At 37.6% G+C, this 15,565-nt stretch overlaps 2 protein-coding genes across 4 annotated transcripts; both read right to left on the reverse strand.

Moving 5' to 3' along the window:
* Positions 1-1,997: 1,997 nt before the first annotated feature.
* Positions 1,998-3,557, reverse strand: LOC143878379 (ribulose bisphosphate carboxylase small subunit, chloroplastic-like). Its single transcript, XM_077380671.1, has 3 exons — positions 3,243-3,557; positions 2,897-3,028; positions 1,998-2,418 (listed from the first exon to the last, which is right to left on the reverse strand). Exons 1-3 carry the CDS (start codon positions 3,387-3,389, stop codon positions 2,194-2,196), a joined length of 504 nt encoding a protein of 167 aa, XP_077236786.1. The 5' UTR covers positions 3,390-3,557; the 3' UTR covers positions 1,998-2,193.
* A 2,266-nt stretch (positions 3,558-5,823) lies between these two features.
* LOC143879702 (replication protein A 32 kDa subunit B-like) lies at positions 5,824-12,363 on the reverse strand. 3 transcript variants are annotated; one of them, XM_077382216.1, is made up of 11 exons: positions 12,005-12,363; positions 11,813-11,920; positions 11,622-11,719; positions 11,470-11,511; positions 11,190-11,267; positions 7,513-7,591; positions 7,304-7,402; positions 7,120-7,199; positions 6,231-6,299; positions 6,037-6,145; positions 5,824-5,985 (listed from the first exon to the last, which is right to left on the reverse strand). In XM_077382216.1, exons 1-10 carry the CDS (start codon positions 12,104-12,106, stop codon positions 6,061-6,063), a joined length of 840 nt encoding a protein of 279 aa, XP_077238331.1. In that variant the 5' UTR covers positions 12,107-12,363; the 3' UTR covers positions 5,824-5,985; positions 6,037-6,060. The 3 variants fall into 3 exon arrangements, with proteins under 3 accessions (XP_077238331.1, XP_077238329.1, XP_077238332.1); XM_077382214.1 differs by having other exon boundaries at positions 5,824-6,145; positions 12,005-12,362; XM_077382217.1 differs by having other exon boundaries at positions 5,824-6,145; positions 7,304-7,396; positions 12,005-12,360.
* Positions 12,364-15,565: the final 3,202 nt, after the last annotated feature.

Here is a 15,565-nt window from a genome sequence, read left to right on the forward strand (position 1 = left end):
TGCCAGAGGGTATTTTCGTCCAGCTTTCACTGACAAGACCTCTTTTGTCCCCCATTGATAATTTTTGAAAAGCATGGGTCTGTTGATAATTTTGCCTAATGTTTGTCCCCCATTGGTAATTGGTCCAAAAAGAAAAAGAAAAAGGGATGAGATTCTGGGTTGCCATTCCCTACTGGTGTCCTGCTAGCCGTCCTCAATAATAATGGGAGCCGGTATTGCTACCCTCTTGTGTTTTTTATTCCCATCACCTCTTTTAATTGGAATTTCTTTGATTGGCCCGTGTTAAATATTTTCATTGCTCCGTAAATTCATTCCAACTTAAACTTCGCCCAGAAAATCTACCTCTAGTTTTTTCTGTGAAGTGCTGAGATTAGAAAGCATGTTTTTTTAGTAAGATTAATCTCAGCCTTGGCAAAATCGATGGCAGGGATCAATTCTATTAGTGATATTTGCTAACGTATGAAAAAGATCATAGAAGTTTGATGAAAATCAAACTCTCGTTGCCCATCAAAAAATAAATAAAAATAAAAATCAAACTCCCGTAGGGCCTATTGAAAGTTAGGAGAAACATTCTGTTCCTACAAGTTTTTTTAGTAGACACTATTCTCTCCTACAAATTGGTGGCAATATGTCTTTTTCAGTAGACATTCTTATAAATTAAAGGCCCTTGTAATTTAAATTTGAACTGTGGTGGTTCAAGTCTTTTTCACATGTAACCAAACAAATGGAATGCATGAAAAATTCCTACTAGTTTTTTTCCTACAATACCCTACTAAAATCCCATACCAAAATAAGGAGATTTTATGTGGTGGATGCTCCTGAAGTCGGTATTGGCAGTACGGCCCTTGATATTTGATCCAACAGCTGAGCACATTTTAAGATGCTGCTGCAAGGGCAGTACTTCTGTCATACCGTGAATATACCGACTTACACCCGCATTCATCATATAATTTCTCCCAAAGTAAGTTGGTGGCAGTACCATGTTTTACTAGCAGTTAAACCCAGGATTAGCAAACCCATAACTCGTCCAATTTCATTAAGTGGAATTTTGCTGAGTCGAGCAATTCCCGGTTAGACGCGTCTTCAGCATCCCTCGGGGCGGGTCAAGCATAGTTAGTGCTGCTGGAAAACAAAACCAGGGACGGTGGGAAAACCACAATGGGGTTGAGGCACGAAAGAATGGTACCAGAGCCTTACCTCCAGCAGTCATGTTTTAAATTTCGACCGAAATCCGAAATTTTGGTGGGGATCGAAACTGAAATTTCATTTTTCTCCATTTACCGAATTTCAGACCAAAATTTCGGTAATTTTGGATTTCGGTGTAATTTCAGTCCAAAATTTTGATTAAATGCCATTATTATTATTTTTTAAAAAGTGTTACATTTCGGCCGAAATTTCAAACCAAATTACCAAATTTCGGTTTTCGGTGGGGTCTTACCGAAACCAAAATTTTAAACCATGCCCGTAGATAGTGTGCCGGCGACGATACTGGCCCTAAGAGGGGTGGATTGTGAGATCCCACATCAGAAAGAAAGAGAGTTCTTAGGCTATATATGTGAACCCTCATTCTCCCTATGCAGACGTATTTTTAGCATCTCTATAAGGTGAGTTGAGACCCAGACAATATTTACACAGTGGAGTCGGGGCTTGACATAGACAGTTTGAGAAAAGCAAGTTTTTTCTTCTTATTACAGAAATTTCTATTGTTTTTAGTTTTTTTGTAATAAAATTGATTGACACACCGAGTCACCTAGGAGCTGCATGATTTCAAAACGCGAAGATAGGTAGCATCCACGTTTCAAATAGAACAAAAGTGCACCATCATAGAGTTGCACCGGATCATTCCCCTTTATCTATTTTCCTATCATAACCCGCTTACAAAACAATGTGCTGCTCATGTATTGATAAGTCAAATAATCATATTTAAACATTAATATATGTGTATGTAAAAGCTAACCATCCACTGAATCACCCACAGACAAGACATACACAACGAATAAAAAAAAGGTAACAGAAGTGAATTATTGTTAACGCTCAGTCTCAAAGGTCTCTCATAGTCCAAGAGAACTCATGACTAATTGACTGTTATTATTCCAGAGTTGATCACTACAAAGCCCCATTGAAAGAGAAAAAAACAAAAAACCAAATAGCAAGTGCAGTAAAGAAAGCGAGAGAGAGAGAGAGAGAGAGAGTCTAGATGGGTTTTTGAATGAGGAAAGCCATACACTGAACCTGTTGTTTGTTGTCAAAAGCCAAACAACGAATGTAAGCATTTGGGTAAGTCTTTTTGCATTCGTTCATCTCATTCAGAACTTGGCTCGAATCTACGCATCCGAACATGGGCAGCTTCCAAAGCGTCCAATACCTCCCATCATAGTAACCAGGCATTTGGCTATTGGTTCGATAAACGTGTCCAATCTTCAAAATAAGAAAAATCAATTGATGAAAAATGGGAATTGACTAATGATATTGGCTCAACCAGGTTTTGATAATTGCACAAACTCATATTGTCTTTTTATGATTTAAAATTTTAAATTGCTGTCAAATGTTATTAGAGTTCCCAAAAAACTCTCTAACAGGCCATTAAAAAAGAAAAGAAGTGTGTGCAATTATTAAAACAGGGTAGTGCTAATATTAGTAGCCATGGGAATTTCATATTTTGTCGAAAATTATGACATGGGTGTTCTTGGGTGTGACCGCAATCGTTATTCTCTATATGGGAAAACGAAAATCAAATTGAAAATTACTTGATTTTCTGGTAATTCATGATATGGATCTTAGACCACAATCGTTATTTTCTATATGGGAAAACGTAAAACAAATTGAAAATTACTTGATTTTTCTGGTAATTTATGAGATGGATTTTCTGGTAATTTTCTACTGAGCAAAAACATACCGCATCGAATTCCAGACAGGGGATCCAGCCCTTTAAAATCATGTAATCGATCGCCTTTGCTACTGAATCATCAGAGAGAGGTGGCAAGTAAGAGAGCGTCTCAAACTTCTTATTGTTGATGGGATTCCACGTCTATGATGCACAAACAGAAAGAAAAAATGGTTAGGGTGTTATTATGAGTTTTTATATAGAGAAACTGCATATTATGGAAACACATAGATCGTAGGGTTGGGATCATCCTACAGAAATGATTTTTAGGGAACAACTTATTTACATCATGGCCCATTAGATGGACGGTTTGGATCACTATACTATGGTTTGGATGATGGTTTTGAATGATGCATACCTTCATGCAGTGCGTTTTGGAGCCATTCGAGACGGTTTTCCGGGTCCACCCAATAGACTCCTTGGCCGGAAACAGATTTGAGGAGGTGGGTTTCAGGCCGAGGTAGCCGGATCCGGTGACGGAAGTGGGGAGGATTCCGGCAGACATGATTCTACTAGTGGGTTTGTTTTGGAGAGAGAGAGAGAGAGATGGGTTTTGAAGGACAGAGAGAAATGGTTAGAGAAAGGGACAAAGGCTGACGGTAGCAGTGATGTTGGGCTTTAAGGGGGGTTTCAGTTTTGAGGGTGATGAGAGACGGTGGGTACGAGGTGGTTTTTGCTTTGATTTTATCGCCACCTTTTTTTTTTAAGGGAAATGTTATCAGCACTACTGTATTTTGATGAGAGCACTCCTCACTTTATCAAAAGTATGGTATGGCCCGCACCATAGGATGATCCAAACCGTCCTTTAGATGGGCCATGACCTAAATAAGATGGGCCCCAAAAATCGTTTCCATAAGTTGATCCTAACCTTCCGATCTGTAGAGGGATCAACCCTCTAACTTTCAGATCGGAGGGCTAGGATCAACCTATGGAAATGATTTTTGGGGTCCAGCCTATTTAGGCTATGGCCCATCTAATGGACAGTTTGGATCATCTATGGTGCGGGCCATACCATACTTTTAATAAAATAAGGAGTGCCGTCATCAAAATACAGTAGTGCTGATAAAATTTCCCTTTTTTTTAATAGAAAATGGGAATCTATACAAGCACAACTGCACAAGCAAGGATAAATGATTGAATATTAACCGTTGATTTACGTTCTTTGTTACTGATCTCACTGAGGTTAAAATGTCTGGAACATAGGAGAGTAGTGGTTACAACTTACAAGCACATTGAATCATTTCATCATTTGGCCAAAGATTGAGAATAGTAGCAATCAGATTCAAATTGCTTTATCAAAAGTTATGGGTAACAATCCAACAAAAAGACCATTGATCGGATTGTACTTGAGGCCTCATCATCCGTGCAAATTTTTGGGCTATCCAAGAGGTGGATACGACTATTGCATTGGATGCTAGGGATGGTTCATGGACCAATGTTTGCTGTATATTTTATACATTAGATTGATCTTCTTAATTGTGTTAGAATTGGATCCTACAACTCAGGGTTGCCATTGGGCACCCAAAGCAATACCAATGGGTTATAGGTTGGCACTTTGCACCATGCAAATGGACCACGGGCTGGAACTATTAGGCTTTAGGAGGCAAATTACTTGGTTCAAAACTTGTTTTAGATGTCTAAAGGTGTTTCTTTCCATTGCTATTCGTTTTCTTTCCATGGAAAATTTTTAGTGAAAAACTTTTTCCATGGCAAAATTTGACTGGATCAATGGATTTTTGTCACACCTCATGCATTGCCCAGGTGAGGCCCATCATTTTACACCATAACATGAGTGGGGACCATTTACACTCAAAACCCATGCATTAGTGGGGGCCCACCATTTTACCTCATGTTTTGATGGGGTGGAGCCATTATTTTACACCCATACATAGCATGGGCCAAGAAAGCTAGTAGAAATAAATAAAAATAAATAACGGGTTTTTACATGTAAACCCTGAATATCGCCTTTTGTATTATTTGATGCCCTTCTAATTGATGGTAGGGGGATGTCGAGCTCATTAGATTAAGACCATAAGTACAACTGCAAACACACATAATAAGCAAAGGCTAATGAAATTGGCACTACCATGTTTCAATACTTTTTTGATGGGTATGTTTTAATACTAGAACAGCTGCCAAAGGTTATTATAGTTCCCAAAAAGCTCAGGAGCTAAAACAGAAAAGACAAGCTGAGCTTGTGTAATTATTAAAACATGGTAGTGTCAATATCAGTAGCTTAAGCTAAATACTATCCATAAGAGCCAATAATATGTATGCACTAACGGGGTTAGAGTAGCTTAATTGACTTCGTAATTGTGTTAGAGACAGCACAGAACATAAAACTCAAGAAAAAAAAAAGAGTGCAGTGGCCTTAGTATTGACGCCCTTATGATCTTTCCCTTTTGGTGTGAGCCGTTTGATTGAAACAACTTAACTTTGGTAGCTACAACACATTGTATTCCTTTACCCAAAATGAATTTCTTAATCAATAAATAGGATGATCGAACTCTAGTGGCATTTTGGCTGTGCTAACAAGAAGAATGGAAACCTTACAAAGGAGAGAGAAGTCTCTAGGTAGATTCCATCGGAGGCCTATGATTAGGTACTTGGATGGAGTTGCATTTAATATAATATCAAGAACAAAGATCAGAGGCAGAAAGCTACTGGGAATATGGAAAAAATATAAAAATAAAATCCAACCCGTTGTTTTTCAAGAGTGTGGAACTGCATGAAAATAATGAAGTAGCCACAAAACTAGATTAAGAAATGAGAAATGATCAACTGTTTGGTGAACGCCGCCATAGTATAAAATGGAATGATGGAAGATGGGCTCCAATTGCTTTGGCTCTTCTAAGATGGTGAGATCAATGGTGCGGTAGGGGGGCATACTTCCACCGCCATGGGCCATGGATTCTAAACATAAAAAAAACATCGATATAGGAACTTAACACCCAATTATTCCCCTTAAGAAACGTGTTCAGATTGAATTAAAAGAAACATGAACAAGTTGAGTCTTCAATATAACATATAAGAATGCATAAGGGGCCCATTCTTCAAATTACAAAAAGCATAGATACTGATGTTTAACTAGGCAAGCAGAAAAAGGGGACTAATTCAGTGTACTCTATATCGTTCATCTCTAATCTCTATAGAAAGAAGAGAAAGACCAGTTCGTATCAGCCATTGCGCGCCGACTTGAAATGATTGTCATCAATTGTTGAATAGATATTGCCCATGTCAATGTGGTAATTAATTGACTCCCTGGAACATTCATCCACAGATTATTATGCATGAGTAAATGCATAAATGAAAATAGGTCGTTTGAGAGAGAGAGAGAGAGAGTTACATGACTTTGTTTATTGGGACGCCCAGTTGCTGAGCAACGTCATTCACATGTAATCCACATTCATCAGCACTGAAACAGAGAGCACACACAACACAAGATTCACAAGTCGCAAAACCCAACACAATTAAACGAACTCTTCAGAATGCCACAACAACAATCCTGATATTATTATTGCATGAGGGTGTATCTAAAACATATGCATATATTATACAAATATGTACATAGAAGTCTATACATGTGCACACAAGTTGATTCACATCTTTGCATCTAAAGTGTGCCCACTGAGAAATAGTTGAGATGAGAAATAAAAAATACAAATAAACTTTTCCCCCTGATCTGGTGCACTGTGGAAAACTTCTAGGGATGCATTATGACCGGTGGCTCAATGTGGCATGCTCCATACTTGTTTTTTTTTTTTTTTTTTGAATGGCTATGATCCACACTTGTTATGTTTAAAGATGTAATTAGACGACTGAATGCAACCTCTCTGTTCGTATAGTTTTCTATTCATTTAACAAAAGTATATAGAGTTAAGCAAATAAGACCTATCAATGTCAGTCACTCTAACCAATACCAATTCACATGAGCTAATTATTTCAAAGAAAGCTGAAAATTTAAGCATTTATATTCCATTGCTTCTTTTCAATTTATCAAAGAAAAAGCATCTAAATGATTGGAGGTCAGTAGTGAAGTGCTGTTGAAACAAGTGGGCTCCCATTGATAGAAGTAGGGACCCAGGGAAATGATAATGGATTTCCCATATTTTGACATAGGGACATCCCATCACTTGCATCATTGGGAACAGCCAACGTACCCATTGGAAAACAACAGCGGTTACCGATGCAGTCTTCATAATTGATCGGGTACAGAATAGTTATGGATAACTCACAGGGCTTTAGGTTGAAGGAAGGTTTCCAAGATCAGTTGGTCAAAGTCACTTGACTTCTCCACGCTCACATTTGTAGCAAACTAGGAAAAGAAACAGAAACAGGAAGAGACATCATTCAACTGCTTGTATGTTATTGAACATTAAAGCATCTGGGAAAAAATAAATTTCAAAATTTGACTCTTACTTGATTGGAAACAGCAGATTGAAAGCCCGTTGAACCATTCTGATAAGGGCTGGTCATTGCAGAATTTATCTGGGGCTGAGCTGTGCTTCCACCCTGCGCCTTTTATCATTTTGAGTGCACAATTCATCCCAAAAAGGAACATGCACAGCACACACATGCATATGTATATTTGCATAGTACAGAGATGAGACCACTAATGGCAACAATACCTGTAATTTTTTGTTGTACAGATGTACATGTATGCATTCAATGAAGTGGTACGCAATTTCATCGAAATCTGTCACAGGCCTGAAAAATCAGATGTTAGTATAGGCTTTTGAGGGATTGACGTCTATGAACTGTGATAAAAACTAGCATCACAAAGAACGGACACCTAATATACAGCAAATAGCAGTTCAAAGCAATCTTTAAGGAAGACAGGTAGATATAGCTATTGTTTTTAAAATCTTATGATTTACGATTCAAATCAAATCTTGTGGATTTTGATTTGAGTCGGATTATTAGAGTTAAATTTATATGAATCTTATTATTTTTCATTAAATTTCACATTCGATTGTAAATAATAAGATTCATGAAATTGATACTAATTAAGTTTTGCATAAAAAAAATAAGACTTTTATTAGAAATACCTCTGTTTCCTCCTGTGTAAGAAGAGGCAATCCAATCGAGAAGGAAGAAGAGGAGTTCAAACAAATCGACCCAATTTAAACCCATAGGAATGATGTGATCCAGCCATCATTTTTATTTTTATTTTTATTTTGAACATAAACCGGCCATCATTTTAGCCATTAGATTTATTTTATTTATGGGATTATCAGACATGTGTTGTTTCTATTTTAGATAATTTTTTTGATTTATTAGCACTTTTTTTTAACCTAAATGTAGAGGATGTCCACATCAGCCTATGTCCCGTCTAACCGCGTTTCCCATGGCCTACTTATCCTTTTAAACCCATCTTTTATAGCCTTTTAGCCCAGACAATCTTATTATTTTTCATTAAATTTCACATTCGATTGTAAATAATAAGATTCATGTGATTGATACTAATTAAGTCTTGCATAAAAAAACAGGGCTTTTATTAGAAATACCTCCTTTTCCTCCTGCGTAAGAAGAGGAAATCCAATCGAGAAGGAAGAAGAGGAGTTCAAACAAATCGACCCAATTTAAACCCATAGGAATGATGTGATCCAGCCATCATTTTTTTTTTTAAAACATAAACAGGCCATCATTTTAGCCATTACATTTATTTTATTTATGGGATTATCGGACATGTGCTATTTTTATTTGATTTATTAGCACTTTTTTAACCTAAATGTAGAGGATGTCCACATCAGCCTATGTCCCGCCTAACCACGTTTCCCATGGCCTACTTATCCTTTTAAACCCATCTGTTATAGCCTTTTAGCCCAGACCCCATTATTTATTATTTTCTATTGGCAAAACACCTAAAATCCACTTTAAGCTCTTTTAATGCCCTTTCTTTTAACCTATTGATCAGGCATGAGAGGCCCACAACTTAAACAACTAAGCCCTTCATATAAATATCCATGAACCATCACCAAAACCTCAATCTTGGAAAAAATGTGAAAGAAAAACAACCTTCATTTCCTCCCATCTCTCTCTAATCTATTCCCCCCTTCTTTCTCGTCTCTCCTCCCATCACTATATCTTTCCCTCTTTCTCCCTTCTTCCCTTCCTCCTCACCTATCTCCACCCACCTCACCATCTTCCTCCCTTCCTACATTATTTTCTCACATTCCCCACTTTGTTCTCTCTTTCTTTATAGTTACATTTCTTTTCTCTCTTCCTTTTCTCTCTTTCCTTTTTGTTTTTACCTCCCCCCTCCCCCAGTTGGGTGCATAAACCTCCCCCTTGGTTGGAATTATTAACCACTTCCTTTATGCCCCTTTCTTTCCACTTTTACTCTTCCAAGCTATGAAGATTGCTAATGAAATTAGGTTCGAAAAAAAAATTGCCAAGCAGATGTTGAACTGCCAGCTTTTGAATTCTCCGTGCATGGAAGCCCAGATCTGCAAATCATAGTAAATTTTGACAGATTTGGCCTTCCATAGTTATCTCTTCTCTTTTGTGACTGATTCTCTTCACTGAAGATCAGACAGAACACATATTCAAGAATCACTCAGTAGCAGAAATCTGCTATCAGTGTTGATTGCTAGAAGACTTTGATCTCTACTCCAATGGCAGTTCGTGAATGGATGGAATTTCATCCATGTCAGTTCAGGGTTGCAAGAAACTGATTCAACCATGAGTTTCTAAATATCCATTGGTTGTTAAATGCTTTGGCAATAGTCCGAATTTGTGTTTTATCAACATATAGTTCAGATCACTTCACGTTTCTGCCGATTCTTATCAAAGTCACTCTTAAGCTGATGATTTTCTTGCTATAATTAAAGAAGAAGCAGATTCATTCATTTGACCGAGTTTAATGCAGAAAGAAGTTACAGATTGGTGCTTTATGACTGTTCGTGTAATGCTGTTGGTCAATTTTTTCTCTCTCAATGACTGCTCAGGAATACATTGGATCTATGTAGAACTGTTTTAGATTAGTCACCTATGGTTCTTTCAATTCAAAGAAGATTCATTTCAACAAGGAGTTAGCAGGGATTATATTTGGCGCAAAGAAACTGGAGTATCCCTTTGGAAAACTCACGGTGTGCACCCAAAGCTCCTTAGAGCACCCTACGAACCTCAAGTTGATTACCCATTGTGCCTCACACGCACAAGCGAGTCCTCATGCAGCCCTTCAGCAAGCCACCAAGGTTCCAACACAGCCTGCTGGGCCTAAGGGGACTTAGCATGTCACGGGGGCAACTTCCTAAAGGATTGGGCCAACCAACCCCCGGAGACAAGAGTGCCCATCAAAAGTGCTCTGGTGACATACTTTTGAAGATGCAATGAGAAGACATTACATGTTATAATCCAACCAAACAGTACATAAACTTTTTTGGATTATTCACGGCATTACAATTTTATAGATAAATACCATTCAAAAAAATTATAGTTAAATGAGTTATTCTTGCAACCAAATAAAATGCAATTCAAATGATACAGCCATATTCATAGTTTCAATGAAAACCCAATGATAAATTATAAGAATAAAGTGCTTTCTGCACTCAGTACCAATGATATATATTCAAGAACATGGTATCATTTGAAATTTCTAATGAAAAATCAAACCCCCACCACAACTCAAGAGCAAACTTTAGACATCAAATACATAACCGAGTCTTATTTGAATGACACTTGAAAACATAACTATACCAAATCTCATCTGAAAAATAATTACCTCCTACCAGTCAAAAGAGCAAGCTGTTTTTTATGGTGAAAAAATTCAATATAAAAGAGAAAACAGTGGAGACCCCAAGACAGAGATGGTCACTACAAGGAAAGTACAAATAACAAAGAGAAACAAAGCTATAAGAAAGAGAGACAGAACTATATGAAAATCATAAATCTGAAGACTCCCTGACGACCCCCTCTCCAGGTAGCCTATCGAAAGTGCAAGCTGTTAACAAGATTCAACAATCTATAAGAGACCCAAACAGTAAAGAAGATTCTACCCATTCCGCAAAAGCAGATCAAGTGAAGATAAAAGATACCAAGTCTTTATCTTAAGATGCTCCATTTTATGAACGACAAAACTGCTATAAAATAATAATCACAACTTAATTGAAGCATTAAAATTACTAATATAGAAAAAAAAAAATGGAGCAATAGAAAACCTCAAAGCAGACAAGGAAAAAAAGAAACATGTAACTAGAACAATGCAGACTTAAAACCTTAACATACTTTATGGAATCAGTGACCCACAGAAACAAAACTGATTTATACATGCCATTAAAAAAAGGTACATTTAAACACATACCGAACAGAAAAGGCAGCAACATGCTTTTTGCCTTGAAAAGATTTCAAGTGACCATTGACTCGAACATACATCCCATTCCTGGCAGCAGGCAAGGCAACAATAAATGCATAAGCCTTCCTATGTTGTACAAGGGAATGTTATTTTGATCAAATCATGTAGATAATCACAATACGAAAATGTACTTCAAGGATCAACACTCATAAATTTGACGAATAACAAAGGGAAAATCACACGCAAATACCCAAACCAATAGAAAAAGGGATAGAGATCACAAACTTACTGAATAACAGCCACTTCATTTGACTCCGCAGAATCATTCATCCTGAAAATCCATCCAAATCATCATTCAGTTTCAATTTTGGGGCCAAAATAATACGAGAAGAAAATAAATTGCAATAAAAAAAGAAAATCCAAATAAAATGGAAAACCCACCATCTATGAACTTCAATCCATCCGGTCCCATCATCGAGATTAAATGAGACATCCGTAACCTTTTCCATTTTATTCATCACCATTCCAAGTAGCGAAACCTAAAAACAAAGAAAATCCCCAAATCACAACTTTCAAAGTGAAAAATAAAGCAAAAATACAAAGAATCGGATTAGGGTTTTGAGAAACCGTACATTGTTGACCTCAATCCCATCAATTACAAATGATTTTTCCTCGCCCGATTGATATGCTTCGCTGATTTGCTTCACCGTGAGAGGAAGCAAGCTCTGATTACTGCGACTCTGTAATCCAAAGAAGATAAGATTTGAAACTAAAAAAGAAGAAGAGAATTTAAGAAGGATTCTGAAATGAGAAAGGTCTCTTACTTTGGCTGAAGAAAAACCAACATCGCCGTTTTGAGTTGCCTGAGAAGGCATGAATCCACCTCCTGAGAAGAGAGAGGCGCCATCGAACTGGCTCGCAAACATATCTGAGAAAGCTTCGAGGTGTATAAAAAAACCCTAGATCGCCAAAAAAAAAAGGGGGAAATGGAAGAGGAGAAATGAAATGCTAAATCTGGCGCCAACTGATTGGTTTTATAGAAAAGTGAGAGGGTTTCCCGCCATCTCGTTTTTCATCTTTTCCATTTACCCGTTTTTATTTTTTTTAAGAATCTTTTTTATAATGAAAACAGAAAGGAAAGAGAAGGTGAGCAAGTGCAATGCACAATCTCAGCCTGTCTTTTCTTTTAATTGCCTTGGAAGAGCTTTTTGGGAACTGTAATAACCTTTGACGGGTGTTTAAATGATAAAAGACAAGATTATCAAAACATGGCCTAAAATGGTCAATTTCAAAAAGTCTAATACAAGGCTAATAAATTTAGGCAACTGATATTGGCACTACCGTGTTTTAATAGTTGCACAACTCAGCTTGTCTTTTCTTATTTAATTGGCTCAGGGGAATGTAGATGTAATGACCTCTATAGCGGTTTAAATAGTAAAAGAAAAGACGAGTAAGTGCAACTATCAAAACACGGTAGTATGAATATCAGTAGCCTAAATTTATTGGGCCGAGCGTAAATAGGTTGTGCCCCGAATGTTTTTGCATGGCACATAATGGGGTGCTGCCCTTGATATTTGATCCAACTAAGTTTGTACCTCATTACACCCAAATATCTTGAGTGATCCTAACCCTCCAATCTTAGAGGTTCCCTTCAAAATTGGAGATTTATATTGTACCGTCCCTTTAAATTTGTAGATGTTATTCAAGATATGGTCATTTACATCATGGCCCAACAAATGAAAGGTTTGGGTGGAGATGGTGGGATCCACCCCATCAAAATATGATGGGAAAATATGACACATTGCTTTTCAGTGCTCCGGACGAGTCTAAACTGTTGAATATGAAGGCAATCTTAAGGTGTTATGAGCTAATCTCTGGTCAGCGCTCAAACTTTTTTAAATCGAGCTTTTTTGCCCTTAATACCTTGGAGGAAGAGGCTCGAAAGTTAGTGGATATTCTGGGGTGTAATCTTGATGCCCTTCCCTCTTCTTATCTGGGCCTTCCTTTGGGAGTGGGTAGACCTATTAAAGCTATGTGGGATCCTGTTGTTAATCGTTTTGAGAAGAGATTAGACTCGTGGAAACGAAACTTGGTTTCTAAAGGGAGTAAATTAACTCTAATTAAATCTGTATTAGCCAATATGCCGGTGTACTTCTTATCCCTTTTCCACTGTCTTGCTCACGTAGTGCAAGGATGGAGAAAATTCAACGAAGATTCCTTTGGGGGGTACAAATTCTAAGTCTGGAGTTCCTTTGGTAAAATGGGAAAAGGTGTGTACACTTTTAAGAAACGGAGGTTTGGGAATAAAAAGGATAAAAGATTTCAATATTACTTTGATGAGTAAATGGTTGTGGAGATTCGGAGAAGAAGAGCACTCCCTTTGGGCTAGAGTTGTTAGTAGTAAGTACGGCACATCAGTGGGGCAGGTGGGAATCTTCGGATTGTTATTCGGCAAAAGGTTTAACAGTTTGGAGAAATATTCTTAAATTATCTCATATGTTCCGCAAGGGGTGTCACTTTAAGGTTTATAAGAGGGATAGAATTAGATTCTTGCTGGACGCATGGTGTTCCGAAGAGCCCCTAAAAGACATTTTTCCTGACTTATTTATGGTGGCTGCTTCTAAAGAGGTTTTCGTTGCGGATTGTTTTGAAAGGTTGGAAAACAAGGTCATTTGGTGTCCAAAATTCAGAAGGAACTTTTTCGACAGGGAGTTATCTTCCCTTTCAAATTTTTTCTCTTTGATTGAAGGACCTTATATCAAAAGAGTAGGATCAGATAAGAGAATCTGGATTCACAGTAAATCTGGAGTGTTTTCTGTAAAATCTTGCTATTCAAGTAGGATGGCCGGAGCTCCGGACGAATTAGTTGCAAAGGTGTGGACTGTTTCCTGCCCTCCAAGGGTGGCTTTTTTTGGTTGGGCTGTTAGCCGCGGGAGAATTCAAACTATGGATTTTTTGCGAAGGAAAGGAATGATGTTGGTGAATCATTGCCCCCTATGTCTTCAGGATGGGGAATCGACTGATCATCTTTTCATTCATTGTAAGTTCGCAAGGGTGATTTGGGGTCTGTTGTTGTCTAGATTTGGTTTTCTTTGGGTTATCCCAAATACTATTCTGCAGATTCTTCAATGTTGGGATTATGTACATTGGAAGAAAAAGGGGAAAGCTTTGTGGAGGATTTGTCTGTTGGCTATGTGGTGGGCGATATGGAAAGAAAGAAATGATTGAGTCTTCGTCGGTAAGGCAAAGTCAGCTTTTGGGACCTTCCAAAGGATTGTAGCAATTTCGATTCAGTGGGCTAAAAACTCTTCTCTATTATTTGGTACCTCTGCTTATGATTTGTGGGAGGGGTGGCTTATCGTTTGCTCAGAAGGTTCTTCCAAGCCAAAGATCGTTCAACGATGGTCTAATCCTCCCCCCGGTTTCTTAAAACTTAATTTTGATGGAGCATGTTTTGGGAACCCTGGAATGGGGGACCGAGGTGGTCTTCTTAAAGATGATAAAGGTTTAGTAATTTGGGTTTATTCAGGTCCGTGTGGTCTTTGTGATTCTAATGAGGTGGAAGTTGCAGCGGCTTATTCCGGCATCTTGCATCTGCAAGAAGAAATTTTGGACAAAGTGATTATAGAAGGAGATTCATCAAATGTTTGTGAAATGGATTTCGGGGTCTGCTCCACCTCCTTGGAGATTCCTCTCCTTGATTGAAGAGATCTCAGATAGATTTACGGGTTCGCTCGCCTCTTTTAGTCATGTAAGAAGATCTGCCAATGGTGAAGCAGACGGTCTGGCCAAATCGGGAGCTATTAGATCTAGTGTGGAGTGGTTTGATTTTATGCCTCCCTAGTTTCTCCGGTGTTTTTATTCTCTTTGTATTTTTTTCTCTCCTCCTTGTATTTTTGTGGATCTTCTTGATTCCTTTTAATATACTACAATTTCAAAAAAAAAAAAAAATGGTGCGAAATGATGGGCTCCACACATGCATAAACATGAGGCGTAATATGATGCGAAATGATGAGCTCTACCCCTGCATATGCATGGGTGTAAAATGGTGGGCCTCACTCCAAAATATGAGGCGTAAAAAAAATTCCATAAAATATAATACTCCGTCAAGAAAAAAAAATCTACGGTCTACTACGTTTACAATTTTCCTTGGAAATAGAGAAAAATTTTGATTTTAAAAACAAATTCCATGGAATGTGGTTGCAAAATGCCAGAAAATATATTTTCTTCAGCAAAAAATTCAATAATTTCCAAGGAAAAAACTTCAACTAAATTTTTTTTCATAAAAATAAAAATAAAAACGACGACTGAGTGTTTAGTATCAAAATATGACGACCGACTTTTAGCATCAAAATATGGCGCCTAAAACAAAGGACCTTGACATC

This window comes from Tasmannia lanceolata, unplaced genomic scaffold, assembly GCF_043159265.1.
Source record: "Tasmannia lanceolata isolate RefF3 unplaced genomic scaffold, GAP_Taslan_0.1 ptg000006l, whole genome shotgun sequence".
NCBI classification, from domain to species: Eukaryota; Viridiplantae; Streptophyta; class Magnoliopsida; order Canellales; family Winteraceae; genus Tasmannia; species Tasmannia lanceolata.

What these genes read in the sequence shown, in the direction of transcription:
- LOC143879702 (XM_077382216.1), bottom strand. Translation starts at nt 12,106, where the DNA reads ATGTTTGCGAGCCAGTTCGATGGCGCCTCTCTCTTCTCAGGAGGTGGA. An exon ending in ATGGGATTGAGGTCAACAAT is followed by an intron (nt 11,720 to 11,812) that starts GTACGGTTTCTC and finishes CTTTGTTTTTAG; the next exon opens with GTTTCGCTACTTGGAATGGT. An exon ending in GTTGCTGCCTTTTCTGTTCG is followed by an intron (nt 7,592 to 11,189) that starts GTATGTGTTTAA and finishes CTGATTTTTCAG; the next exon opens with GCCTGTGACAGATTTCGATG.
- LOC143878379 (XM_077380671.1), bottom strand. Translation starts at nt 3,389, where the DNA reads ATGTCTGCCGGAATCCTCCCCACTTCCGTCACCGGATCCGGCTACCTC. An exon ending in CCAAAACGCACTGCATGAAG is followed by an intron (nt 3,029 to 3,242) that starts GTATGCATCATT and finishes TGTGCATCATAG; the next exon opens with ACGTGGAATCCCATCAACAA. An exon ending in CCTGTCTGGAATTCGATGCG is followed by an intron (nt 2,419 to 2,896) that starts GTATGTTTTTGC and finishes CTTATTTTGAAG; the next exon opens with ATTGGACACGTTTATCGAAC.